The sequence below is a fragment of the Copadichromis virginalis genome, linkage group LG1, assembly GCF_057382275.1.
Source record: "Copadichromis virginalis isolate Kocher_CV1m ecotype Utaka linkage group LG1, C_Virginalis_male_GT1.1, whole genome shotgun sequence".
Taxonomy (NCBI): domain Eukaryota; kingdom Metazoa; phylum Chordata; class Actinopteri; order Cichliformes; family Cichlidae; genus Copadichromis; species Copadichromis virginalis.
The window spans coordinates 10928081-10955705 of record NC_140618.1 but is presented as its reverse complement, the minus strand read 5'-3'; the positions used below and the strand labels follow the sequence as shown (position 1 = coordinate 10955705).

Sequence of the window (27625 nt, the reverse complement as noted above, 5' to 3'; positions counted from 1 at the left end):
TTAAACTGTATAGAAGAAATTCTTTATTATCATCGTGTTGATACTTCAGAATTCTTCATAGACATTTGTCACTCACGATCAATAGGACATTGGTGTTGTACATAGCATTACTCTAAACGTAGTCCAGTAAAGCCAGGGTGGGTTTTTTTTCACATTCATATGTGACAAAGTAGCCCAAGGTTACATGGAATATAATTTTTTTTCTTAGCTATACATCAAACACTATATTATGACTATGGACAGTTACGTTTAAAATACTTTACATTCACGGTTTGCTATAAACAAGTTGATAAATACAATATTAGCTATAACAAAAGAATATATTCATATATTTCTATATCTTCTTATATATTCCACATATATTTGTTTTTTTCTTTGTGGCTTTATTCCTTTTTCTGTTATGATTCAAGGTTAGACTCCTTCAACTTCATCCCAATAAAAAAACAAACAAAAAAACCCCAAAAAACAGGAGAAGATAAAAAATATCACTAATACAAATTGTTGGCACTTCTATGATGATGAAAACAGGAACACTACAAGTCGTGTTTCAAATGAAAATATAAGTGTTATAATCAAATAACATAATCATTAATATACAGCACAAGAAAACGAGGCATTTGATTGTTGTATTCTGTGTAATGTGCGCTAACAGCATATAGCATGGTTTGCAACATAATCCCAATACACAACTCACACACACACACCCTCACACACACACACACACACACACATGCTCTCACTGTCCTTTCTCTCATTGTCTCCTTGAAGGAAAAGCCACAGAGATTCTTTAGAAGCACTAAACAGACAAAAAAATGGAAGATAAAAGTCACACAACACAAATACAAAGCTGTTTGTAACAGTTACGCCATTTGTTTTGGTGAATTTTTTCCCCTGCACCTTAAGTGAGCAGCCAGAGACTAACCAGGTTATAAATTAGCCATTCTTTGAGGCTAAGATTTAATTATAAGTTTTCCTTATGCTTCTGAAAGCGTAAGAGCTGAACAAAGCCTGCCACTGTTCTTTGAAGCTTTGGAGTAATACATGCATTATTCCCTTTACTATAACACAGTGTGACACAAAAGGATTGTTTCTTCTTGGTTTTTCATTTGATAAAGAGCTTGACCTTGATGCACTGTTGACTCCCAGCTCTTTGAAATTTGTGTCAAAGGACTAGGAGATTGCCATCCACAAAGCGGTTGGATTGTAGTGGGTTCCTGAGTCGACACAGTGTATTTTATTTCTTTGTCTGTGAACTGTAAGAAACATAGAGTGTCTTGCTTGATAAGGCACTGACATTGATAAGTCACTGTGCACACAGAATGGTAAGAATAAAGACTTTCTTCCAATAACAACGCAATAATAAAGAATCTTTAAAACAAGTTTCAAAGTTATAACATTTTTAGTCCCCTGTTTAGTAGTATACAGGGAAATGGGATTGCTTCTGTTTTAAGTTTTATACCTTCCAAGAGATAATGAAAAGTGTACAAAATGAAAACTAAGGTGTATAAAAATCATGAGCAAATAACTGTAAATTTTTCCCACAGTGTGATCCTCCCTTGGTAGTGGAAGCTTGTAGAATGATTTCCAAATGTTAGCAGGCAGGCTCTTGAATCAAAATGCTTGAAGCCACTGTTGACAACAAAGGCCTTGGGTGGTAAATGCAGAGAGAAGAGGGAGGCTGCTGAGAGAGGTTGGAGCCTACTGTTCTTCTTGTCTGTCTGACCACAGGTGGCACACAGGAACTTCAGACACCAGATGTGAGGATGGATGATAGCATTCTGGGTACTGTATTTGTGATCAGATGGCCAACCAGTGTCTGAGCTGTAACACAATAGATATACTCATCCATACTTCATTGCTTACTCACAAGGATCTGTTTTATCAACATGCTAAAAGTACCTTATTATATTTTGATATTGTTCTCTGTTCAGTAAAATGACATTACATTACATTTGTAAGTCTACCATACATTTTGTTTGCCTCTCATGCACACTTTGAGACAATAGTCAATAGTCAATAGTTAGTAGACACACCTGTGTTCAAATCCAAATTAATTACAGCCATTTAGCCAGTTCATATTTAAACAAAAAAATGTGAGCCTTACTTTGAACTGCCGGACTTTTCCTTCAGCAACCATGTGATGTTCATGTTCTGGAGTGATGCAGTAAGCTATCCTCTGCAAAACAAGTAATTACGACAAATCAGTTCTAACAGAAGCATGTCCTCTATTAAGTACACACACACAGATAGATAGATAGATAGATAGATAGATAGATAGATAGATAGATAGATAGATAGATAGATAGATAGATAGATAGATAGATAGATAGATAGATTTTTTGAATGAGTTCTTCTAAAGAACATGCAAAATACTTTATCATGAGGAAACTTCAGCCAAAAAAATGAATAGGCATCATAATAGTTTTCAGCACATGCCCTGAGAAACCTGAGAATAATATTTATCACTGAGGATCAATGGGAAATGCCAGAAGGATGAAGGAATTGTTACAATGGAGTGGCGTTAACAATAGTTAACTGCTAAGTGTTCAATATAGGTCTCAAGAGTTTAACAAAAGCAAATTCACACAGCATTAGTGTACACCAATGGAAGTGACTGAATCTAGCTACTCTTATGTAAGATTAATTTTCACTGTGTTTGATGCTCTATTTTATGTGTATTGTATACGTATGAAGAGTGATGCTTTTTTCACCAACTACTTATTTATACTTCTAGTTGCTCTTTGCACTAAAAAAGAAATAATAATTCTGAGCGATGATCCTTCAAATCAAAAACAGGTTAATCTAAGCAAAAAATGATGTTTGCTTTGGGTGCGAGATTGAAGTCCATGGTGAAATATTGGACTAGCAAATGATCAGAATGAATGTTTTTTTTTCCAGTGACAGATGAGACCCATGAGAAAATATCCATCAAAGAATATAGATAAATTAGATTTTTGTTTTAAAATGTTTCTAACAAAGTGCTTCCTACAGTGAAAACGTCTTTTATATTTGCTTCTTTTCAATGATCAGCCTGCTGAAAACCTTAGTCAATATATATATATATGTCTTGATACACACTTAATCATCCAGGTAAGGAAATTCAAGAAAGTTGAACCTGTTTATCTGGAAATTGTGTTTTCAGTGGGAGAGACAAACTGAAGAAGTCACTTGGATGAGTCACGAAATTAATACAGTTACTTTTAAACGTTGTGTGCTGAACATATCCTGATACAAACCTCTCGGAAGGTTCCTGATAGACTGCAGAACTTATACATCGCATAAGAAGGAACCATCAGCATGGAGGACAATGCCACACCCCAGCCGATTTGGTTGGCCCATTCAGGGAAGACGTAGTTATCATAGCTCAGGTCTGATGATGTCAGACTGGCTATTACCACAAACTGTTGAAAATAGAACAGAAAAGAGAAGAAAAAGAGAATAATAGACACAATATAAAGGTAAGATCTATTTGGAGTGATAATGGTCTTAATGTCTGAAATAAAACATGCATAGAATTGTAAAACAGGCAACAAAGGCAAAAAAAAAGGAAAAGAATAAAAGGCAGGAATGTAAACAGAAGAGTGAAATAAAAGCTCAGCCAGGTGAATGGGGAGTTGAAGGAGCTTAACATGTAACTGCTGACTAATGTTTTTACACAGGGTTACAGCTTGGCGGGAGAGTGTTTTGGAGAGGATGTGTAAGGTTCTTGTGCAGTTTGCAGTAGGGAGATTGCAAATACAACTAGAACTATTAATTGAGACTAATTAAAACTAACCTGAAACTGAGGAGGTTTTAGATAAGGAAGAATTAAAACGGATATAAAATGCATCTGGTCTTTAATTGCAGGTGTAACCATGAAGATTTTTGGTACATATTGCAGGTTGTTGCTCATTATAGAATTGTGCTCATGTTCATAAAAGCAAAAAGCTATACAAGGGGTCTATGATTTCGTTTGTGTTTTAATAATTTAGGTATGGTAAAATTAAAGGTTTCTAGACAATTTAGAGAACCAGTGAGAAGCATAATTAGATGATCAGAAACTGAGTACTACATTTAAATCACCAATAGGGATGGGAATTGAGAATTGATCTGATCAGTTCTTCAAAATTGTTAAATTGCTTGCCTGTTGATTCCCCTTTTCATTTCCACTTAGCACTTGCACTGCTACAATCAGCTGATTTCATTTCTTGTGGAGTGTAGAGTGTGGATATGACCATTACTTTTAAAAGGACGAGAGCACGATGGTAAAGTGAAAACCAGGACAGAAACAACTGCATTATGTTGTTAACCCTAGCTTTTTGCAACCATCTGCACAGACACTGTGCTAATGCTAAGCTAGCCAAAAACCCAGACTGATGTTAAAGCTGAGTGCTCAAAGCTGGCAGCCCAGCAGCCAGACCCAAAATTTCAAAAGGTAGCAAACAGATGAGCAATCAGGCTGCAGCCTCCACTTATACCTGTCCATGTTTCTAAAGTAGAATCACTGCAGCGATCACTTTAAAGTCTCTTTGTCTCCATCTTTGCTTTGTGTTGTTGGGTTTGTGGTCATATCTCAATACTACGATAAAGATCATATACTGTATGTGTCATTAGGATAGAGATTTGTGTTGGTGTATGGGACTATAGCCCATAGATTTACATTGTTAAATTGTAATTTAAGACAATGTGTTTTGGGTCATTTTACAGAGAAATGCAAAAGTAATGTAACAAGTAATATAATGAATTACTTTCTCCTCAAATTAATTATGCAAAATACTCCATTACACATATTACACAAATTTGTAATTTGTGTAATAAATAACTTTTTTTGAGTAACAACCCCAATACTGATTACAGTAAAAACAGTAAAGTTCTCCCACATGCACAAACATTTGCCCACACAATAGGCAATTAATTTGCATTAATGGAATGCCTTTGAAATGTTGCCTAGTGATGGTGGTGACACCAACAGAGCCAATAACAACCCAGTGAAAAACAAAAAGAAAATCAGTAAGGAATTAAAGCAATAAGACATTGATAATAGAATTGGAATCACTAACTCCTTATCAATTCTTATCCCTAACAAGCAACACACATGTGCAGAACATGATTGAAAAATGATATTTATGAAACTAATTTAATCTGTTTAACTGTTTATGCTTCAATAAACTGTTCTCCATCTCTCGTGTACTAATATATGAGAGGAAGGCATGTGATTGATCCCAAATTCTTTCAGCATTCATTGAGACAGTATTTTCCCAAGTCTTGTGAATGAATGAATGCATTCAGATTCTTTAATGAAGTTGGCTGTAAAAAAAACAGCAATGCTTCTAATGGCCACAAGAGTTTGTTGCCTTGTAAGACATTTTTGCCTGTAAATCTAAGTTATAGTCCAGAACAAATTATTACTTCACACAGAGAAACACATGGACACTTAAGTGTATTCACTGACTTAAAAAGTAAACACTGAATTCACTGCCATATCGCTGCCATATTACTTATCTCCTAGCTTACTAACAAATTAAACTTTTTAGTTTTCAGGAAGGATATGTATTCTGTTGGTGTACAAAAGCATGTAACCCGGGGAATTCCCTGTATACGAAAATGTATACATAAACAATGGTAACTTGTTATTATTCATTACAATATGTAATTTTACTAATTTCTGCAAACCACCACGCATATATATTAAAGGAAGCACATGGCTGTCTACACCCACTTTTGCATAACAGTGAATCGAGCAATGCGCTTCCTCTAATGCACGTGGAATAGCGCACTGCTAAATCCACCTGCCAGTGAGGAACTCGCCAGGAGGCACGCTAAGGTTCAAACAATTCTCCCTTATCCCACCCTCCTTCTGTGCTTATGTGCATATGTGCTCTCTCTGGTGTAGTAAATGTTTTTGTTTTTTTTAAGTTCTCTATTCTTTCTCTGTTTTTTAATATTTCTCATGTTACATCTTGCATGAGCTAACCAGTACTGTATCACTGAGAAGGAAACTTAATGCTGGAATGAAATGGACCTGCTGGATTATCGTAGGGTCTTTACCTAGCAATATAAAGCACCTTGAGGCAGCTATTGTTGTGCTTTGGTGCTATATGGCAGCCTCGCCTCTGTCAGTGCGCCCCAGGGCAGCTGTAGCTACAATGTAGCTTGCCATCACCAGTGTGTGAATGTGTGTGTGAATGGGTGGATGACTGGTTGTGTAAAGCGCTTTGGGGTCCTTAGGGACTAGTAAAAGCGCTATACAAATACAGGCCATCTAAATAAATAAAACTGAATTTAATTAAATTGAATTGAACTGGACCTCAATGCAGCTTTCAAACATTAAGAATGCAAGATATTCAAATAAATTAAATAAATAAATACATAAAGTAAATAATAATTCCAAGAAATCCAGTCACTGATTCTTGAAACATTTTAGTTTTATCTGGCCTTGCTGAGTTTGTGTCTTGGTCTGAGCTCAGATACTATGCCTGTCCCAGAGTATCGGACTACAATCTTTCTTGTTGTTGCCGCTCTCACCAACAGAAAAGCAGGGCTGACATATTTCCAGCACAGCCTCCAGTAGAGTCCTGGCTTGAAGCCCATCATTCGCTCAATATCTTCACTGAAGCGATCCACACCTGGGGCGAGCATAAAAAGTTAAACAGCGAAGGTTACTAATCAGTGTAGGCTTCAGCCAGCTCTTTGTGCCAAGCATGTAGTCTCACTGGACACAAGGAGAAAATGCAACATGGTTTACACCCTCATAGTCCACTATTATTTTTCATGAGTGACCTGAGATAATCTAAACCTGACATAACCCATCAAGCATCTTATTCATATCATTATTTCAAAGAAATGACCATGTTGTTATCAACATTTCTTTCTGCCTCCTAGATATTTTAATCTATCTATATCTATCCAGTTTTGCTTGTCTACAGATGACTTAAAAGATTAGATAGGTGTGATGTGCCAAAAAGTATTCTGTCTTGGACTTGGTTTATTCACTTTTCTCTCTCTCTCTCTCTCTCTGCCTCTGTACAACTCTCTTAATGACACTTTTAAGTCAAGTATGTTATCTTGTTCATCCCTGTGCTGCAATAGTGCAAAATACAAACAAATGCAAACTGGATATGTGTTCCACTAAGGCAAAACTCATCACTAAACTTAATTTTCTGCTTGTTGGTCTTCCCTTGCTTAACCTATGACAGACTGTCTGCTTTTTTCCACCATTTAAATTTCTGTCTTATCTATCCATTTTCTTCTGCTAATCCAATTCAGGTTCACAGGACAGAGAACAACTAAGTTTTGCACTGATTTGCAGAGATCTTTCCCTCAAAGGAGACAAGTGGACCAATTCCATACCAGTAAAATCCTAACAGGATTTTAATGGGATAAATGTTCATCCTCTCACTTTAATTGGATACCTATCTGTATAATATAGATACATATACAGATATACAGATAAATAACTTAACAGAATATTAAATAATAAAGAACACCATGGGCATACCTACCATAAAACCACGACACTCCAATGGCCTCGATCAACACACCAAAGAGTATTGAAGTCCCTGCTGCATGCCTATCTAACAAGGTCAGGACATACATTCCACCCTACAAAGCAGGAAAGAACCATCATTTAGTGTGTGTGCCATATATAACTGTTTTACTTTGAAGATAATGCAGCTGGTGAAATCAACCAACAAGTCTCTCTCAACGTAAACGAACTAATAGACGTCATATACAAATTTTGTTCTAAAAGATTATTTAAAATTGAGTTTGTGGAGTTGGCATCTCAGGATGATATGCCATGCACATTTGACGTAAGTAAATCTTTGATTTGGTCTGTTTCCTTTCTCAAGGATACGCCAAAAGAAAGGCATCATTCACTTTACTAATAATTTTACTGATCTGATAAAGGGAATAAACCATGTGATTCACTAACACAATTTCATCCTGTCTCCAAAGTTTATATTTCCACAGTCAGCATGAATTTTACCTTGCTGGTGATACCATGTGAATGAAAACTGAATATTGGCTTTAATTAAATTATGATTTGTTATCAGAGCTGGTCTTTTTCTTTGAAATAGTTTGTTTCGTGATGGCATCAAGTCATGAGACTGAGTCCCTTGCATTTTAAATGTCAGCTGTGTTTTACAAAGCAAAAGTATATTACAAAAGTAAAATATTTAAAACAATATTTACTATTTAGATATTCATGAATAAGTAAATAAGCAGATAAACATCCAGTCATACTGACGTTGGTAACGCAGAGCAGAGCAAACAGGAAGGTTCCAAAAGCTGTAGCGAAGGTGAAAAGCTTTCGGTTTCTTTTGAGAATCTTAAAGTCATCTGACAGGCCTGTGATGACTGCCTCCATGCCACCCATCTGGGAGGGGACACACAAAAAGACACAAGACACTCAGAACTGAATCTGAGCCATAAGTGAACTCCAATGGCAATCATACAACTGCAACTTTGCAATTTCAGTCAATACTGTTATGGCAGTGTTTTAGCTACAAGAGGTGGCTTCAGAGGAGAAAAACCTTAGTGAAATATCTACATATCACACAAAATGGCGATAGATATGGTATATTATAAAATAATTGGAAATCCTCAAATCTGTACAATATTTTATGAAATAATAATAATTGTGAAATAGTTATTACTCTGTCCTAAGATTAGAGTGGGATACAGGGATGCAGATCATCTTTAAATATGTTAATAATATCCAAAATACAAACTTTAGGTATTTGGCATGACTGACAGTCTAGATGACTTATGATATAAGAGCTTTTTCATGCAAAAATTCATTTGGTTATAGTGTAACAATATTTCTATTAATATTTATGTTTGTAGTTGTCAATTATCTGTTTATTTTATTCATTCATTTTATTATTATTATATTTCTGTTCTTTTACTGGCATGTTGTTCGCTAATCATTTGATGACACCTGAAGCCACACATACATTATGCTAGTTTCCTTTTGTTTAAATGTACCAACATTTTTCATGTTTTGTGCCAATAAAGAGTCTAATGAAATAAATACCGTTATACTGTTTAATATTTTTATTACACACCCCAATCTGTTCTATGCAATAAGTGATTGGATCGATAAGTTAATTTTTTATCTATCTATCTTATCTATCCTGTTGTTGTAGTTTAACTTGACAATGTTAACTTAACTGTCAAGTCGACAATACTGCCAAGCAACATACGACATGTCACACTGAAAGAGAATTGTGTACACATTAAGGTCAAACCATTGTGGACACTTTTGTGTAGACAGTGCTAAAGGAACTTGGCCATATGTGACCTCTGAGTATGGTGTGAGTGGAGCTCTATTGCTCCTCAATGTCTTTTTGCTGCATTTACAACTGTGCTTGGAGGTGTCTACTTTTGTTGCATCATTTGTGAACCACAGTAACACATTTTTCTCAGAGTGCACATTATTATTTACACTTTTTTCTCTCTTAATAAAATTATTTCTTGTTGTGCATACATAATAATGTATTTCAGCTGTAACATTCACCACACAACTGCTGCCTTATTTTTGTCTTTGGGCTTTTATATATTTTTACAACTTAACATATTTATTTTCCACTTGCATAATGTGTGAGCAGTGTTGGGAAGGTTACTTTTAAAATGTATTCCACTACAGATTACAGAATACATGCCCCAAAATGTATTTTGTAACGTATTCCGTTACGTTACTCAATGAGAGTAACGTATTCTGAATACCTTGGATTACTTAACAACTAGATTTTTAAATCTTAATATAAAATGAGTAACAGTAGGGTGGACATTAGGTAAGGCTGCACTTTTTGCAGCGATCTATAGAAAACTATTCCGCACGTATATAAAACAGGTCCGCGGCTCCGAACCGTAATAAAGGGACCTCTGGCTAATACATCGGGTTCGTGTCGGGCTCGTAGCCGAAAACTAGCTTTAGTTTGTTGTCTGGGTCAACTTTGCTAACGAGAGACAGAGAGAAGCGTTGAAAGGCTGCTCCAAAGGAACTTATTGTTTCGGAAGAAAACACGAACACAGTGTACAGTCCAGTCTTAATAGCTTACTTACAACTGGACTACACTGCCCATGAGGCTACATTCTTTAGAGCTATGATTGTAAACACTCTGCCTATTGCCTTCATATTAAATAATTTTTTGAACAATAATTTTTAATAATATTTCTTCACGTCATTATGCGGGCTGCAAGTAGAGGTGACATGGGCCGTGAGATTGAGACACAGGCAATAGAGCCTCTTAATGTTAATGTTTTGTCTGGGCGTTGAAACCAAAAATAGAGAGGGCATAGTCTAACATATGAAACAGGAAAAGACCGCCATGTAATCCCTTTATTTCAGCAAAGTAACTATATTATGAATACCACCTTTTTAAATGGTAACTGTAACAGAATACAGTTACTCATATTTTGTATTTTAAATACGTAATGGCGGTACATGTATTCCGTTACTCCCCAACAGTGTGTGTGAGTAATTATATATTTATATATAAAATGTAGAGATAATTGGGAAATAACTGTTTATAAATAAGCGGTCCACTTTCAGTTGTAAGGATATGAGTTTAGTTTAAGGAGCTGCTGTAATAGTCTGTAGTACTTACTGCACTGTCAATGCCTAAAGTCAGCAACATGATGAAGAACACAATGGCCCAAAATGTTGAGCCCGGAAGTGTTGAAATTGCTTCAGGGTAGATTATAAACACCAGACCTGCACCTGTATATACAATGAACAATTCAGCGTTCCTGTATGTATCTATGTGTATTCAGTATTAAGTACAGATGATCGAATACTGTATCAATCGTTCCAAAGTTAAAAATCACATATAAAATGCATTACAGCAACATAGGTTAGTGAGTGATGTCAGTCTTACGAATGCTTTTGCTGCTATGTGAAAACTTACCCTCTGTTGCCACATTTTCTACTTTCACCCCATGTTTTTTAGCCATATATCCGAGCACAGAGAAGATGGCAAACCCTGAGAAGAAACTGGTAACGCAGTTCACAGTGCTGGTCAAGAGAGCATCCCTAGATTAAGAAAGCACATGCAAAAATAAAAAGTTAAGAAGGAACAGTTTTCTTTTTTTCGGTATACCTTCTATTTTTAAAAGTGCCAACTATCCGACCTTTTCGATCTTTATAGTACACAATAGTTCCAATGAGCTAGTATCATTCGTTCACATTCTATGGCATCAAACATTGTTAAATCACTGCTAATATAAGTGCTTCTCTTTTATGGTAATCTGCATCACAGTTTGTACTGGGTCAAGAAGGCAAAAAAGCTAAAATGAAGCCGAATGTTACTTGTTATCTTTCAAATGTTTCATGGATTGATTTACATATAATACATAATGAGAAACTTTTGTCCCTTGCTTCTAGTAGGTGGTTGGAAAGGCGATTATGGTGCTTGGTCACTAACTTGCTGCTGTTAGACCAAAAGAACAAATCCAACTTGACCTTGACATTTTTATTGGTTTAGTGAGTGACTCATCTCAACAACAAAAAAATTTCTACCCCCTAACACCACCCCTTTCGACATTTATTTTTAGTTTATAGGCTGTGAAAAATGTATTTTTATTCAATTATTTGTATTCATTTCACTTCTGTAAATGTATTTAATGTCAGGATCCTGGGTCTCTCGACCCAGCATTTTGAGTTGTTTGTGTCTTTGTGATTTTGCATTATGATTAATGTTTCAGGTTATTTTTGTTAATCTTAGTTTATTCCATAGTGTCCAGTGTTCTAGTTTAGGTTGCAGGTTTTAGATATCACCCTGGGTGAACATTGGGCGATTGTGGCTCAAGAGTTGGCAGTTCGTCTTGTAGTCGGAAGGTTGCCGGTTCGAGCCCTGGCTCGGACAGTCTCGGTTGTTGTGTCCTTGGGCAAGACACTTCACCCGTTGCCTACTGGTGGTGGTCAGAGGGCCCGGTGGCGCCAGTATTCGGCAGCCTCGCCTCTGTCAGTGCGCCCCAGGGCAGCTGTGGCTACAATGTAGCTTGCCTGAATGTGTCTGAATGGGTGGGTGACTGATTGTGTAAAGCGCTTTGGGGTCCTTAGGGACTAGTAAAGCGCTATACATTTACCATACCTGAATCAAATGATTAGTTTATTACCAGGCCTCTGGAGAACTTCAAGACATGTTGAGGAGGTAATTTAGGCATTTAAATCAGCTGTGTTGGATCAAGGACACATCTAAAACTAGCAGGACACCGGCTCTCGAGGCCTGGAGTTCGACACCTGTGCTGTATTCTCTGTTTAGTTCCCTGTGTATTCAGTAGGTTCCCCTCGTGTACTTGCCCTCTGTGTATCTGTGTTTACATTGTGATGTTAGTTCTGGTGCCGTGTTCCCACTCCTTGTGTTCTGTTTCCTTATCCCGTCATGTGCTTCTTCATGTTCTCTTTCTTCCTCCAGGCTGTCTCTGTATGCTTCCTGTTTTAATTTGAAGGTCTGTGTCTCATGTTAGTGTATTCTGCTTTGCTTCTTTGTCTTGTCAGCACTGATTTCTCCAAGCTTTGTTCCCCTCCTGTCCCCCATTGCCTGATATCTCCTGTGACTATGTAAGCCCTGTGTTTTCTCGTGCTTGTTGCTGGTTTGTCTGTGTTGTCTCCCTGAGTCTCCCTGTGTTCCTCTGCATGTCATCCTGTGAGTTTTGGCTTCAGTTTCATTTGTTAGGTTTTTCCAGTTTAGGTTATTTCTTAGTTCCTGTCCTCAACACCTCCACTTTTGTCTGTAGTATCTCTACTTATAAAGAAAAGCTCACTCATCTCATCAAAGTCAGTGCCCGCATTTGGGTCCTCTCTTATCACAATCCCGGGGAAATCATTTACATCTGTCTCGTTAAACAGGTCTCTGTATGTGATCCCCTACAATTTTCATTTAATAAGACGAATTAACATAGTTTATTAATAGTTTAATGATTACACAAACATGATTAGATTTTAACTGGAATCTGGTGTGTTTTGATATTAGACTTCCTGTTATTTTAAGCTGTTTTTCTTTGTCATAATAATTTCCTTTTCCATTTGTTAATTGAAAATTATTAGGCTAAGTTTTAATTAGTAGGACTTTTATTTCATTATTTAATTATCATTATTTTCACTATTTAGCTGGTGTTCTGTCTCTGTTGGTATTCAAACAAAACTCTTTCCAACTTTGCTTGTTCTTCCAGGCTGCTGCCTTTCAAATAGTTCAAATCTGCTCATTTGCCACTAAGGGCATAATGCAAATTCCACCTGCCAGCAGTCCACTCACATTTCTAAATGGGACATGAGAGGAGGAAGGCAAAAGAGGCCTAGTTTGGGGTTTAGCAAACGTGAATAAATGAGAGAGGACAGGACAGCAGGTTCCATAATGCATATATCAGAGTGTAGTTAAGATTTAGCTTGGAGGCCTCTGTTATGACTATTATTTATTATCTACTTATTTGACAATATAAGCAGTTAATAATAATATTCACTTATTTAAGCTATTTTTAAGCAAGCGTTGTCTGCCTGTTGCACAAAGCAGACAACTTTCTCTCTTTCTCACTCTACACACACACACACACACACACACACACACACACACACACACACACACACAGACACACACTCACATTCTCTACCATCCTAGAGGGCGTCTCATATATATATGTACATATATATATACATATATATATGTATATACATATACATATATATATGTATATACATATATATATATGTATATACATATATATATATGTATATACATATATGTATATATGTATATACATATATATACATATATATACCATAGGTCAAACTCAAAGTGTTTTGCCAACAACATTTCCCTGTAAGAGGACAACTGCAACCTAATTATGTGGAAAAGATTAGTCAAGTCTCCAACCACATTTCCTACGTTTCCTGAGGAAAAGCAGCATTTAAACAGACCGGTGAACATACAGCCTTTGGCTATTATTTGGCAGCTCTTCCTGGCCTGTACTTTATCTGCTCTGCTAACACCTGTTCATTGGGGTAAGTTAGACAGATTAAGATCACCTCTGCAGCATAATCCAATTAAAAGCTGAAAAAACAGGGCAGCTTAAAAGCAGCAGGATAAATTTTGCAGTGGGCTTATTTCAGATTATCACAAATATAATGCAAACTTTTACCTGTAACAGTTGTTGTCAAATTTGTTGTAACTAGAAAATGCAATGAGCACACCAAATCCTGCACCCAGCGAGTAGAATATCTGTGTTGCAGCATCAGTCCACACCTATGCCAAAAGTAACAAGAAAATGTATCAATTCCTAAAGAGAGGGTTCCCACCTAAAATGCCACACAGCCATAGGCTGACGTGAATACACTAACTTTCATTACTTCCCTGAATATCATCTTTGAGAAAACAAATCATTGTCTACCTGCACCTTTTTTTAATCAGCCAGGAACACCAGGCTCTATTTTACAAAACATGTCAGGTATATTATTTATGGATGTTGTGCAAATGTTTTGCAAAACATGAATATCAACCCTTACACACATACATGAGCTCAGACAGTGGAAGACTGTGTCTCAAGATTGTGTGTATAGAGCACATTCATTCATATACTGTACATTCATTCAGTCTGGGAGGCACTAATGAAATTTAGCATTTAACCCTAAGCATGACATACTCCACCCACTACATAACAGTAACTCAGAAAGTGGGCTGTGTAAATCGACTTAGACACTGACATGACTGTTTTTTTGCAGCAGCAGGTTAAGTAATGCACCTGAGGGTTTCATGACCTAACTCCTAACAACAACTCAATAACAACTCAGCATCTGAAAAAAGCACAAAAGTGTAAATCTGCATAGCACTGAAACAGGGAATTTCATAGTCTGTCTCTGACCTCTAAAGTTTTTAGTCGCTTGAAGTCAATAGAGAGGTAAGCTTTGATGCCATCCATAGACCCATCTAAAGTTATGCCTCGGATCAGCAGCACAAAAAGGACCACATAGGGCATTGTAGCTGTAATGTACACCACCTGAGTAGGGAACAAACAGAAAACAAAAAGGAAATCATACTTTCCTTTTTTTTCAGTGAACCGTTTTTTCAGTGAAAACGTGCAATACAATGAACTGTGGATATGAACAATCATCCCACTTGGTATAAAACGATTGAGAAAAAACTAAGAAAACTGTTTGTTGATCCATGGCTGTACCTTGCCGGACGACTTGACACCTTTCCACAGGCTGAAGTACAGGATGAAGACTACCACGACCAGGCACAAAACCAACTGCCAGCGAGGCCAGCCCAGGTCCTCGATACCACTACTTTCATGAAGATTCAACACACCCCGTCTGCAAAAGATGATAAATAGCATTATATCATGACACCAAGAGGGTTTATCTTGCCCTTTTCATGCAGTGTATACTTCCATTCAAACAATTTTTAGTATTTCACAAGCTATTTTTGAAGAATTACACAGCATTGTTGGTAAATAACAAAGCCATAAATCATATATCTATTAAAAATTATACAAAAAACAAGTGCTATATATCAATTTAAACTGTCGTGTAACACTGCTTTTAGCATAGGTTGTCACAGATAAAGCATCTTAAATTCATTTATGTATTTATTTTACACTGAAGCTATATCTTACCAGACATGCTTTTTGATGAATAAGCTCATTCATTTTCTACAACAGTTCGGGTAGTCTTAAAAATAGTAAGTTAACAAGTGTCCTGGGTAAAAACAACTTGTGGGACAAATGTGTCCCAACATTTCCAACTAGTAGCTGATGGTTTCCTTAGTTTGTCACTTAACATTGTTGGCTTGTAAATGTAAGGGGGCTTGATCTGTGTCCCAGCATTTTGAGTTTATTTTGTATTTTTGATTCAGATTCATTTGTGTCAGCTGCGTTTTCCCAGGTGTTTCCACTTCCCTCATTACCCTTCTGTGTATTTAAGTCCTCTGTCTCCCTCTGTTCAGCGTTGTTTCGTCTGTTCGCCTTAGATCATGTCACATCAGGTCCCAGGATTATTTTATGCTTCTGTTCAGTTTAATGTTAATGTTTTCTTGTCATGGTTTTCATTGTTAAACCTAGTTTATCCCAGTTTAGGTTTTAGTTTAATTTTTTCTAAGCTCTCTTTGCCTTGTTTTTTGTTTTGATATCAGCATTAAAAAACAGCTTGCTTTTTGTTATACTTAGTTTTTCTCTCCAGTGTCTGCTTTTGGGTCCACACCTCAAACACTTCGGCCTGCCCGGCTCTGACAGTAAATTTAAGGGATGAAAGTTGTTTGAAATTGGATGAAAACGCATCTAGCTTCCAGGCTTTCGAAGTGAATTAACCGCTTTCCTTTGTCACCCAACTGCACACAAATGCTTTGAAACTGTCAATAAAGACCTATGGCATTGTTCTACTTTTATAAGGCTATTCCTCAAGCAAAATGCTACTGTAAGATTAAAGGTCGTGGTTCAAAGATTCAAGTGCAGTGTTATGACATAATGAAACAAAGACAGACAAATGGTATCTCTTCCTTCCCTATCTACAGTAAATATTGTTTTCATCTGCTAGGCCATTCTTTGAATGTTTGCTCTAGAGTAATGGGAAGGAAGTTCACAGCGTCCAATGCTTAGAAAAACCTGTACACATATTGTATGGTGAAAAGTTCATCTTTCAGGTTACTTAATATGTCATCCTAAAATATTAGTATGTCTTCCAGCACATCAAAAAATCACTTTTCTTTCATAACACATTTAGAAGCAATACAAAATTGGCAAATTTAAGTTATAGAGGAATTAAATGAGATAACAATGTCTTCATGAGTGCATTTTCTTCTGAATCTTTACAGTGACTTTTCTTGATGATCAAATTAATTTTGGGCAAAGATTATAAGACTACACACTGGTCATAGATGGATAAACTCATGAGATCTTTCTTTTATTGTTAACCAAATAGAAATTTTTACTTTTAAAAGTTTCAAAGTGCCACATAATGTTGGATTGATTATGAATGTCTTCTAAGGAGCTTGAAAAGAAAGTGAGTGAATTTTTTTTAAAGATCTTTAGGTAAAGAAGTCCAGTCGCTTTCTTCCAAGCTCCTTAGACTACCATGACCTGAATGAATGAGAACCAACACAGACATAATGAATATCTGTTTTTATACAGTTATTCATTACTATTACTAAGAAATATCTACAGTTTGGCTGAAGAGTATAGAAAATAGTATGATTTTCTCTTTAGATTAAGATAACAGATAAATGAAATGCTGGTTTTGCTGTTTTTAGGTGTGGTTGCAACATCTGGAATTTATTTAAAATAATAATAATAAAATGGGCAGCACGGTGGCACGGTGGTTAGCACTGTTGCCGCACAGCAAGAAGGTCCTGAGTTCAATTCCACCATCAGGCCGGGGTCTTTCTGTGTGGAGTTTGCATGTTCTCCCCGTGTTTGCGTGGGTTCTCTCCGGGTACTCCGGCTTCCTCCCACTGTCCAAAGACATGCAACTTGTGGGGATAGGTTAATTGGATAATCCAAATTGCCACTAGGTGTGAATGTGCGAGTGAATGTGAGTGCGAATGGTTGTCTGTCCCTGTGTGTTAGCCCTGCGACAGACTGGCGACCTGTCCAGGGTGTACCCTGCCTCTCGCCCTATGACAGCTGGGATAGGCTCCAGCGCCCCCCGCGACCCTGAAAAGGATAAGCGGAAGAGAATGGATGGATAATAATAAAATGTTTAGATCTACTCAAAAGCACTGTGAAAGGAGGCGGTTGTTGGAATGCATGAAAAATGCTTTCCAAAGCATCAATTTAGGATTCTGCATCCATGGACCCCAAGAGATCAGCCTGTCCCAATGAGCGCTTGTGATGGGCAACAACCCAAAAACAAGCCAGGTCATGATATTATAAATTGTTAGATGTTGCTCCAGAGCTGATAAGTACTGGGAGTTGGTTTGATTTTAATTGGATATCATTATCGTGCAGTTAAACATTTAAAAGCACTTTTGTTCCTTTCACATTTGCCCTAAGACTTTCCTCAAGAAAGATAAAATTCAATTGGCATGCAATGTTATGGGCTGATAAGCAGTGGAACTGGATTTGGATCTGATATTCAGGTTGCTTACACAACAGCCCGACACAAGTATCCTCAAGGACATGCAAACTGAAGACTGTTCAGAGACAGACATTTGCTGATCTTTTTCAGATAATGTATTCAAAGCTATATGGTCTTTGGGGAAGAAGATGCTCGTGTGAAGACATCAGTTTATTTGAGGAGAGGAGCTGAGAGTCTCTGCTCTGGCCTGTAGGCCTCGTCTTAGTGTTATGCTGTAATGCCCCAGAGCCTCCTTGCTCATCTGATAGCATTGCTAAAGCACTGCCAGTACATGCGCACTATAACATAAATCCAGACCCCTTTGGCCGAGTTACTCTAAACACATTTAGTCTAATCGTCACTCACTAAGCCAGCTGTTCTGCTATCCCAACACTCACTGTTACCATTACTCATCTCTGTATATTTGACGCTAGCACACTACTTTACATTCAGCCTGGTTTTCAAGTTGCTTAAAAAATTTGAAAAAGCACATGTAAAACTCAGGACCAAAGTCCTGAGTGTCAAGTTACACCTCTATGTAATTTTAATCTGCTTTATTTAATAAATTACATGTGATTGGAACAATTATTTCAACAAATGTTAAATTCATGTGTGCGGCAGAAGCAAAGGCAGTTTCTTCAAGTGTCTGTGAAATTAGATATTTTAGTTCAAATGAGAGCTATTTATCAAGTCTAGTTATCCTTGACATAACATCAGATGTGATTGCTTTCAGGCTAGATCCGTAGAGAATAGATATTGTGTACGATAATGAAAGGAGTTAGTGGTGCTGACTTAAAAAAATATTAGTTAGTATTATATAGCTAGCAAAAAAGTATAGAATCACATCTAATGTGTCAGATATTTGTTTCAGGAGTTGGTAGAGACCGGAAATTGTTGTTATAAGAGGAATCATACTGTAATATTACTGAAAGCTTAAAAAACCAAATTACAGCACAGACCAGATGGAAAAGAGTTTTATATTTCTTACAAGTTTGTTTTTTGTAAACAAAGCCTAGTCATTATGTTATTTTATTAAGAAATTACAGAAATACAATTTAGAATTGTGTAAGGTTTCCCAAAGCAGTTTAGCCATTTCAAAAGTACTTTGAAGCAAACTATTAGACTAAATATTAAGTGAAAGCCGGTGGTTTTTTGACATGTATGGCTTTAAGCAATGAGACAGCAAAGATACTATGTTTCATGGTAATTGAAATGATTCAGTGATCTGGGTATTTAACGTTTGGAAGGTTTCTTTGATCTGATACTGTAAAAGTTATCATATTAATCACAGAGGAGTGCCCAGCAAATCTCTTTTCCCCAGGTCAGATTTTTTGGCAGAGATCATGTTTTTGGCTGTCCTTACGTGACTCCTGCAGCTGACGTCTTCCAAGCTAAACCCTTTTACATGATTTAAAATTTACTTTGATATCACCTATATAAGGCCAGGTCAGCCATAGTGTATGTTTGCTGTATATGTAATGTAAAAGCTCTTCCTCTCAACTGACTTGATATAAAAGAAGTGGAAAAAGATTTTTTTTTAAAAAGGACATCATCAGGGACATCATTCAAAATAATACAAATCTATGAGAAAACTGCAATCCATGCAACAGAATTGGTTGTCTCACCTCTATCTATAAAGAGCCAATCAAAAGCCAAAAGAGGAAATTCTTGTTGATCGACTGATGCAATAGAGGTTCACCACATTTTCACTTATGTAGTTACAGAAACCTAGCTCTATTTTTTAACATACTAAGAATGTACGCAAGTATACTTTCTTTTCTCCTTTTTTTGCTTTAGTAACATAACATGAATCACATGGTCTTGGTTCAATGATCTCATAAGCCAGATAGTTTAATTGTGTCCACAATCTGATTTGAGCCATTGGCAAGATAGCTGTCAAATGGAAAGACTTGGTTCTAGAAGAATTCAGTGGAATAAACTTCCATTGAATAAAATTCCATTGAATTTTATTCAAAATTAACAATAGTTAGAAATCATTATTTTATGCTATAATAAAATCCCATCAGATGTTTGCAGGAAAGGTAACAGTGAGGTGAAAAACCTCAAATGAGTTATTATTAAACACTTTTTAGGTCTTTGTCAGATATTTTAGTGTTACTCTGAGGGTACAAAGGCTGTATCAATAATCAGGCTTTTTTTAATTTTGGTTGAAAACAACCAATAAACAAGCTGGTATAGGATCATTAGACCCTACACCAAAGAATAATCAACTGACAGCTACTTCCTAAAATATTTGTCATATCAGTTTAATTGGTTGACAATATGTGTACACGCTTGCTGTCTTCTGCCTATAATGTACTGCACTGAAATGCTGTATTTGGCACTTAGGTTGGTAAACCATGTAAAGTACAACCCGTTTTTTGAAGGCATTATATTTTACAGTTTGTTTTACTGTTGAACTTTGATACACACTAACTTCGTGTTACAAACTAAGCTCAAAAGGTGAAGCAAGAGAACTGTTGACTCAGTTGGCCTTCCTCATGCTGTGCTTTGGCATTGCTCCTGTGTTCAAAGCTAGCTGTAAGCAGGAGGATTTATTGTCCCCTGCAGTGCGAGATCTGTCTTAAAGTACCCCATTGTTGTCTGTGAATGAAGCTCAATAATACATGAGGAATATATATTCTGAGATGTGGTTTTATGGATCCTGTCTATGCTTTAAGTAATATTGCATCACTTCTTTGAGGATCTGACGTAATCCAAAAGGTTAGAGCCTGCATGTGAATACTGACCTCTTTGTGTTAAATAAAAAGTATTTGGTACCTAAAACAAATCAAGTTTAAGGGTTCCTGAAGTTTGAAAGATAACTATATATACTGATTAAATAAACATACATGCTCAGCCGAATGGGAGTGAAAAATCTTGAAAAGCTCATTGGCTGTGGTGCACTGTCAATGTATTCTGTGCGTCATGCTTAGCATGTGTCCCTTGTATTGTCCAAATCATTTCACAGACTTCCTCTGGACTGCACAGTCAGTCTTCACAGAAGCTGGGGAAGAACTGGCTGTCTTTGAAGTATAAACAGATGGAGTGTTTTCATTCACTTCAAAGAGTGCATTTCAACTTTTTATGTTTAAGCCTTTTACAGTGGAAACATTTATAGCTGGACAATTTTGAAGTCTTCTACTTCTGTTTCCATAACTGGTAGTTTCCCTCTAGAAGTATTACTTGGGTTATTTTAGCCAGGTGCATATGTTATTCTAATGTTATTGTGAGAACAACTTCAAAACTAGAATGCTTCACTTCAGTATGTCATAGTTAAAATGTAAATTATTATACTGTATTCAGTTTACTGACTCAGGCTAATTGCATCTAATAAAGTAACAATACAAAAAAAACAAATACTTGAGTTTTGAATGAACAAAACATTTAAACACTGTCTTATGAAGACAGCAAGTTCCTGTTTAAGCAGGTCAAAGCACTGTCATCAATTAAAAAAAAAACATTTATATACAATACTGTGATGAAGATCACTACATTTTTTACGTTTACTATTTACTGATTTACTATTTCATTTACACTATATACTCAATATACATTTAGCCTTCAGATTTTCATAAGAGTTTTACTAAAAAACAGATGTAGACATGCTTCTGGTTTTTAATCTAATGATTTTGTCACTCATCAAAAAAGCTAGATGCTAGGATGTTCCTTTGCTTTGAATTTAAAAAATCTGCCAGTTTTCATTTTTGTTAAAATCCAGTACTCTAAATAGTTTATTGTCTGACAAATTAATTTCAGAAATCACTTACTCATAGTATTCTGCTGCCGGTGTATTCTTGTTCTTGGCGTATGATGTGCTATTATCAGGAAGCGATCCATTGAATTCAGTGCAGTTCACACTATTCCAGCTGTTCCCACATTTGAGCCATGGCAGCTCAGTAGTCATGGAGGAGAACAGGTAGTGGAGTGACCAAGCAATGATGACATTGTAGTAGAAGCCAACATACAGGGCTATGAGAATCACAGTGTAGCCCACACCTAAGGAACATTGGGTTATTAATGAGAAAGAAATTACGGCTTATTCTCACAATATGGAATTCATGCAGTTGTCAAGTTCTTTTTAAAAAACACTCCAATGTGGTTTTTTTCAAGATAATTTGTAAAAATAAGTGTATAAAGCTGGAGGTATAATAAATAAACTATGGAAAATGAGGTGGAGTTCACCCATTACTCAAGAGAAAGCGATATAATCAACAAACAATGGGTAACACAGGCAAATAAGCACTAGAGGTTGCAGACATGGGAACAAGTTTTTGTTTTATCGTTTCGCCATTACCATGACCTGCACCTATATTTTTTCATTGGGACTGTAGTAAATGGTAAATACACATATCTGAAAATTTACCAGTATTTTGAAAACAGAAATACTGTCCACACACACACACACACACACACACACACACACACACACAAATATATCCACTATTTTTTCATGGATTCTGGGTGGGTTATTTTGCCTACTCTGGAATGTAATGTCCTTGCATGAAGCAGAGAAGCCCATAAACCCATCACCCACTCATTCTACGCAGGAAAAAAAACAAATCCGCCTTAGCACAAAAGCCAACAAAAGCAGTGACTGGTGCTGTTTTAACAGTGGAGACAGAGGGACTTCTCTGGCGTTTTTTTAAGATACACGTTGTAATACCTCCTTTATTGTTAAACTTTTCAAGTTTTTATACTAACTTTTTTTGTACATTTTGTCAAATGAAGTTTAAACAGTTATTGGTTGCATAAGTCGTGATTAAAAAAAGATTAGGTTTCTTCTCAGTTGATTAGTTTTATTCTCCTACATATTTCATTGTCTAAGTCAGGGGTCCCCAATCTCAGTCCACGAGGGCCGGTGTCCCTGCAGGTTTTAGATCTCACCCTGGGTCAACACACCTGAATCACATGATTAGCTCATTACCAGGCCTCTGGAGAACTTCAAGACATGTTGAGGAGGTAATTTATCCATTTAAATCAGCTGTGATGGATCAAGGACACATCTAAAAGCTGCAGGGACACCGGCCCTTGTGGACTGGGATTGGGGACCCCTGGTCTAAGTCATCAGGTGCACACTAGTCTACTAATATTTAAAGTCTGCCAGGAGCACAAGTGTAAGTCATGTGTATGAGTATTGTAAAACAAAGTTCTAAAGCTTCTGACACTAGAGTTACAACAATATATGAACATGGAGTAGCTTGTATAAACATTATATGAAAGCAACAACCTACCTCACTGAACAGTAAGATACATAATAACATGTGGCAGAGTAGCAACATGTTGCTACCCTGAGTTGTTGCTATGAAGATGCAGAAGATAATTTATTGATGCAGGTAATAGTGATGGACTTAGCCTAACAGTGGTTCTTTCACTGTTAGATTGCAAAAGAGAGCATACAAACTTTAGTACAAGGCCTATAATCTATGAAAATGTGTGGCCAAACAGTGTCCACTAGCTATTCAGACTATAACATTCTATTGCACGCTGTAGATCTGTTTTGTTTTTAGGTAGTAACTATTAGGGCTGGGCGATATGACCCAAAATTCATATCTCGATATTTTTTAGCTGGATGGCGATATAAGATATATATCTCGATTTTTTTTTTTAAGCCATAAAGTAAGAACAAAAAGAGAGTTCTTAGTCAAAGCTGTGTCCCAGATGTCACACAGGCACTTTTATTAACATACAGCACAGATGTACATGAAAAATTACTCAAAATTAAATTATGAGAATTCATTAAATAATAATGCTCCATAAATAAAAGAAAACAAGGTTGTTTTTGTGCTAAACAAAGAGCTCACAATTGTGCAGTCAAAATGTAAACTAAAAGACGCTGAGCGTAATAACAAAGACAGACAGATTTCACAGCTGCTCTGTTCCCAAGTTTTACTGTGTGACTGATAGCCTGGAGTTTGAAATCCGCTTCATAACCACGTCTCTTACAGGTGCCATTTATGGTCCTTATACACACACAATACGGTAATATTACGTTGATGCACAGTACATATCACTCCGCGAAGCTCTTCGGTAGCCGTAATGCGCCGACAATCTATCAAGCGGTGCAGCTCCGTAGCTTACCAAAGTCGTACTCAAACATTTTTGACAGATTGCTGAGCGCTGTGTACCACATAAAATCGGTTCGCGGCCATCAAGCACAACCAGAATTCATACATAAGGCGCGCTATCAACTTTTGAGAGAATGAAAGGATTTTAGGGTTAGCGCTGTTAGCGCTGTTAGCTCGTTAGCATGTTTAGCTCGTTAGCACGTTGACGCCGTCCAGCCCCACGCATGGGGCGATGCGCAGTAACTCGTTAACGGAGATTTGCCGTGTCCGTCTTGTCGCTGCCTGCACGTGAAGCGATGGGGGAGGAGGGGGAGTTGTCTTCAGTGAAGGCGAGGCGGAGTAACGTTGCGTAGAGACAAAAGTGGACGAAAGAGAGGCAAACTTGCGGCTCCACAACTATAATTATAACGTAACATAGACTATATCGATATAAAGGATATTGTCACATCTTATATCTCGTATAAAAATATATCGATATGTTTTAAAAACTCGATATATCGCCCAGCTCTAGTAACTATCCACATGTTTTCTGCACTCCTGCTGATTTTTTTTTAACTGTGTTGTAATACCATTGCAGAATTTTGCTTTGCAAAGAGCTGTTGAAATCAGCATCTGAAGATTTTGGCACATATTGGCAGTCAGTTATCCTCATGAAGATAACAGTAGGGAATCAGTGCCAGCGAAAATATGGAGGGCAAGACTTTGGGAAAAAAAATACAAGGAGAGAAAAACAATTCACTCTTATTCTGACAAAATATCTAAATATTCTGAGCGGCTACAGTTGGTTTACATAATATGAAAAGCACTTGTCATTTTGGTGGTAATAAATTAAAGGTTTTAAGCTAGCTGTAAACTCCAGTGAGGTCACTGTCCTTTTCTGTAAATCTAAAATAGACTGGGTTTTATTGGAGTTGTTTCAGTGTTCTTCTGTCGAATATGAGTGATTAAATTGTAATCATCTATTTTCCTTAGCGTACTGTTAACATTGGCCTAGTGTGGTTTTGTTTCACTCGTGGAAAGTTGACATTTGCAGAAGGCTGCAAGGTTGGAAGTACAATAGGTGAGGGATTAAAGAAAATACAGAGAGATGAAAGAGCCAATGTGACAGACACTAGTTTAAAGTGACACTATGCACCTCTGAGGGCGAAAGGACAAGAACAGATGGACAAAATTAAAGGGCAAGACACTGAACAGAAGCAAAAACAACATGACCAAAGCAGGTACACAGATTAGGAGATCAGTGAAGGGTGAAGTATATAGACATACATGGCTGTGCAGGTAAATGTAGAGTGTCTCTGTGTTTGGGTGTGTCACAGTTCACCTTTAAAGACGGGGCATATTTTCCAAACCGTAGCTGCTCCTTCTCTGTTATATTGGCCTAAGGCAAGCTCCATGTAGAACAATGGCATCCCGGCAATGAACAGGAAAAGAATATAGGGAATCAAAAAGGCACCTGGAAGGAGAGAAATAATATCAATTAAATATTAAAAAAAAAAAACTAACAAGGGTGCCTGATAGTGAAATAAGTGCCAAACAAAACACAATATTCAAAAAGAAAAGGAGAAAGGAAGTGGTAGGGGCCACAAACCATAACATACTTGTAAAAGCAGCACACTATAACATAGAAGTGGGATGGCTCATGGCTATTTTCATGCTGTGCCTCAGTAGCACACCCACCAAAATGGAAACAACCTCTCACAATTGAATTGTTCTTGACATTGTCCATCACAACTGACACATTATTCACAGTAATGAATACATTTTGCTGAGGGCCTATATGATTGACAGGTTGGCGGTAGAGGTGACCACTGTGAACACAGACCACAACATGTTTTTGTGAATGCATATGCAGACAAACATATAGGGCGCACCTTCTAGTGAGCACTCTGTTGTCATTAGTGTTGAAAGTAAAACACCACTTTGTTTTAAATTCCTTTGTTTATTTAACCACACACTGTACTTTTTTTCTCTCACTGCTGTATAGCATCAATGCAGTGTTTGGTAGTTTTGTAAACAATCCATAGTCCATTAAAGTCCAGTTTACATACATTGGCTAAAGCTATTAAGTACATTTGAAAAAATATATATTTTAAGTTGATTATCTTGTCCCCAGAATTTATGAGGAGCCACAAGCCACTTAAATTTTTCGTCACTTTCCATTATTTATCTGACAGTTTCAAATCATTAATTTCATGTCTTGTCATCAGCTCATTTAGTTAATTAAAGGATATTTACTTTATTTGCTTAGGAAATAAACATAAATTTATTTTTATAAATAATAAAATAAAATAAAATAAAATAAAAACAGATTTACACACACTTTACACACACGTCTCATCATCATCCTCATCCTCATCAATAAAGGAACACCAGTACAGAAGAAAATTTTACTAAGGGCACCTAGGGTAATTTGTAGTTCATTTTCGCTGTCCGCTATCTTTGCCGTTACATTACGACTATTTAGTGACAGAATCAGTCTGGTAATTAAAAAAATAAATAAGCATCTTTATATACACTCGTATTAGAAACAGAGGCCACATACTCACCCCCTCCATTTTTGTAGCACAAGTAAGGAAATCTCCAGACATTAGCCAGGTCCACCGCGAAGCCAATAACCGACAGGAGAAAGTCTATTTTCTTGCCCCAAGTTTCTCGGTTGTCCTCGGAGGAGGATCCGGGTGGACCTACGCGACAACCATTGGTGGGAATGATCGAGGAATTTGTGTACTGGACGCCGTTCTGATCCTTCACTAGAATCAGTTCTACCTCTTTTTTCTCCACATTGCACTGTTTCATTGGGGCAACCGATGAGAGCTTGTGCTCTGGCATAACCTGGATATTCATCTTCTCTGCAGTGAGTACGAAGCACACGCTGGCGCGGCGCTCTCACGGCCCCCTGCGGGTTCTGGTGGAGTTAACGGTCTGGGTCGGTGCGCTTGAATAAGGACCGCTATCCCGCCGGCAAAAAGCGGATACGCAAGTGTTCTCCGCCGACACTACAGGTGATACTCCCGTGTACATGGGCTGAAAAGAAGGGAAAAGAAAAAAAAGAGTTTAGAGAGATTTGGTGTTTGTGCGTAAAGTTTCAGTTACGCACAGCGGGAAACTTCTTAGAACTGCGAAGATGGAAAAAGCGACGTTATTCGTCCTGTAGGAAACAGACCTACTGAATCCGAGTTACTATTATTAGTAAACCATTAAGGAAAATGCCTGTGGAATCTGATGTAGTGAGGAATACGAGGCGACAAGTGAAGCATACTTCAGAGTAAAATCCTCTCTACGTCACAGCGCGCACTGAGCGCATTGTGCGCTGAACAATCTACTTAACAATTACCTAAAACATTAATCATAAGGATAATTTAAAAAAAGATAAATGGTTGAATGCCATTGTTGCTAACGCAATTTAAAGTCCTGCAAATAAAAGGCTTCCCCCCATACTTGGTAAAGTTAAGGACACGACTCTATGACCCGATACTGTTGTTGTCCAGATGCTTCTGAGGGAAGACTGCCCATTCTGAAGGAACTTTAA

The 27625-nt window shown here is 37.0% G+C and overlaps 1 protein-coding gene across 2 annotated transcripts; it reads right to left on the bottom strand.

Moving 5' to 3' along the window:
- On the bottom strand, nt 1–27625 carry slc6a2 (solute carrier family 6 member 2). Of its 2 annotated transcripts, XM_085450499.1 has the most exons (15): nt 27535–27625; nt 26643–27120; nt 25418–25549; nt 21799–22027; nt 15154–15292; nt 14842–14976; nt 14122–14225; nt 10893–11017; nt 10593–10705; nt 8228–8356; nt 7482–7581; nt 6505–6605; nt 3237–3401; nt 2105–2176; nt 1–1821 (listed from the first exon to the last, which is right to left on the bottom strand). In XM_085450499.1, the coding sequence occupies exons 2-15, from the start codon at nt 26938–26940 to the stop codon at nt 1798–1800; spliced, it is 1866 nt and encodes a 621-aa protein (XP_085306625.1). In that variant the 5' UTR covers nt 26941–27120; nt 27535–27625; the 3' UTR covers nt 1–1797. The 2 variants fall into 2 exon arrangements, with proteins under 2 accessions (XP_085306625.1, XP_085306631.1); XM_085450505.1 differs by having other exon boundaries at nt 26643–27625.

Coding starts and splice junctions, on each gene's coding strand:
- slc6a2 (XM_085450505.1), bottom strand. CDS start 26,940: ATGAATATCCAGGTTATGCCAGAGCACAAGCTCTCATCGGTTGCCCCA. Junction 15,293..21,798: donor CCGGCAGCAGAATACTATGA/GTAAGTGATTTC, acceptor CATCTTTTGCAG/ACGGGGTGTGTTGAATCTTC. Junction 2,177..3,236: donor TATCAGGAACCTTCCGAGAG/GTTTGTATCAGG, acceptor CTTGTTTTGCAG/AGGATAGCTTACTGCATCAC.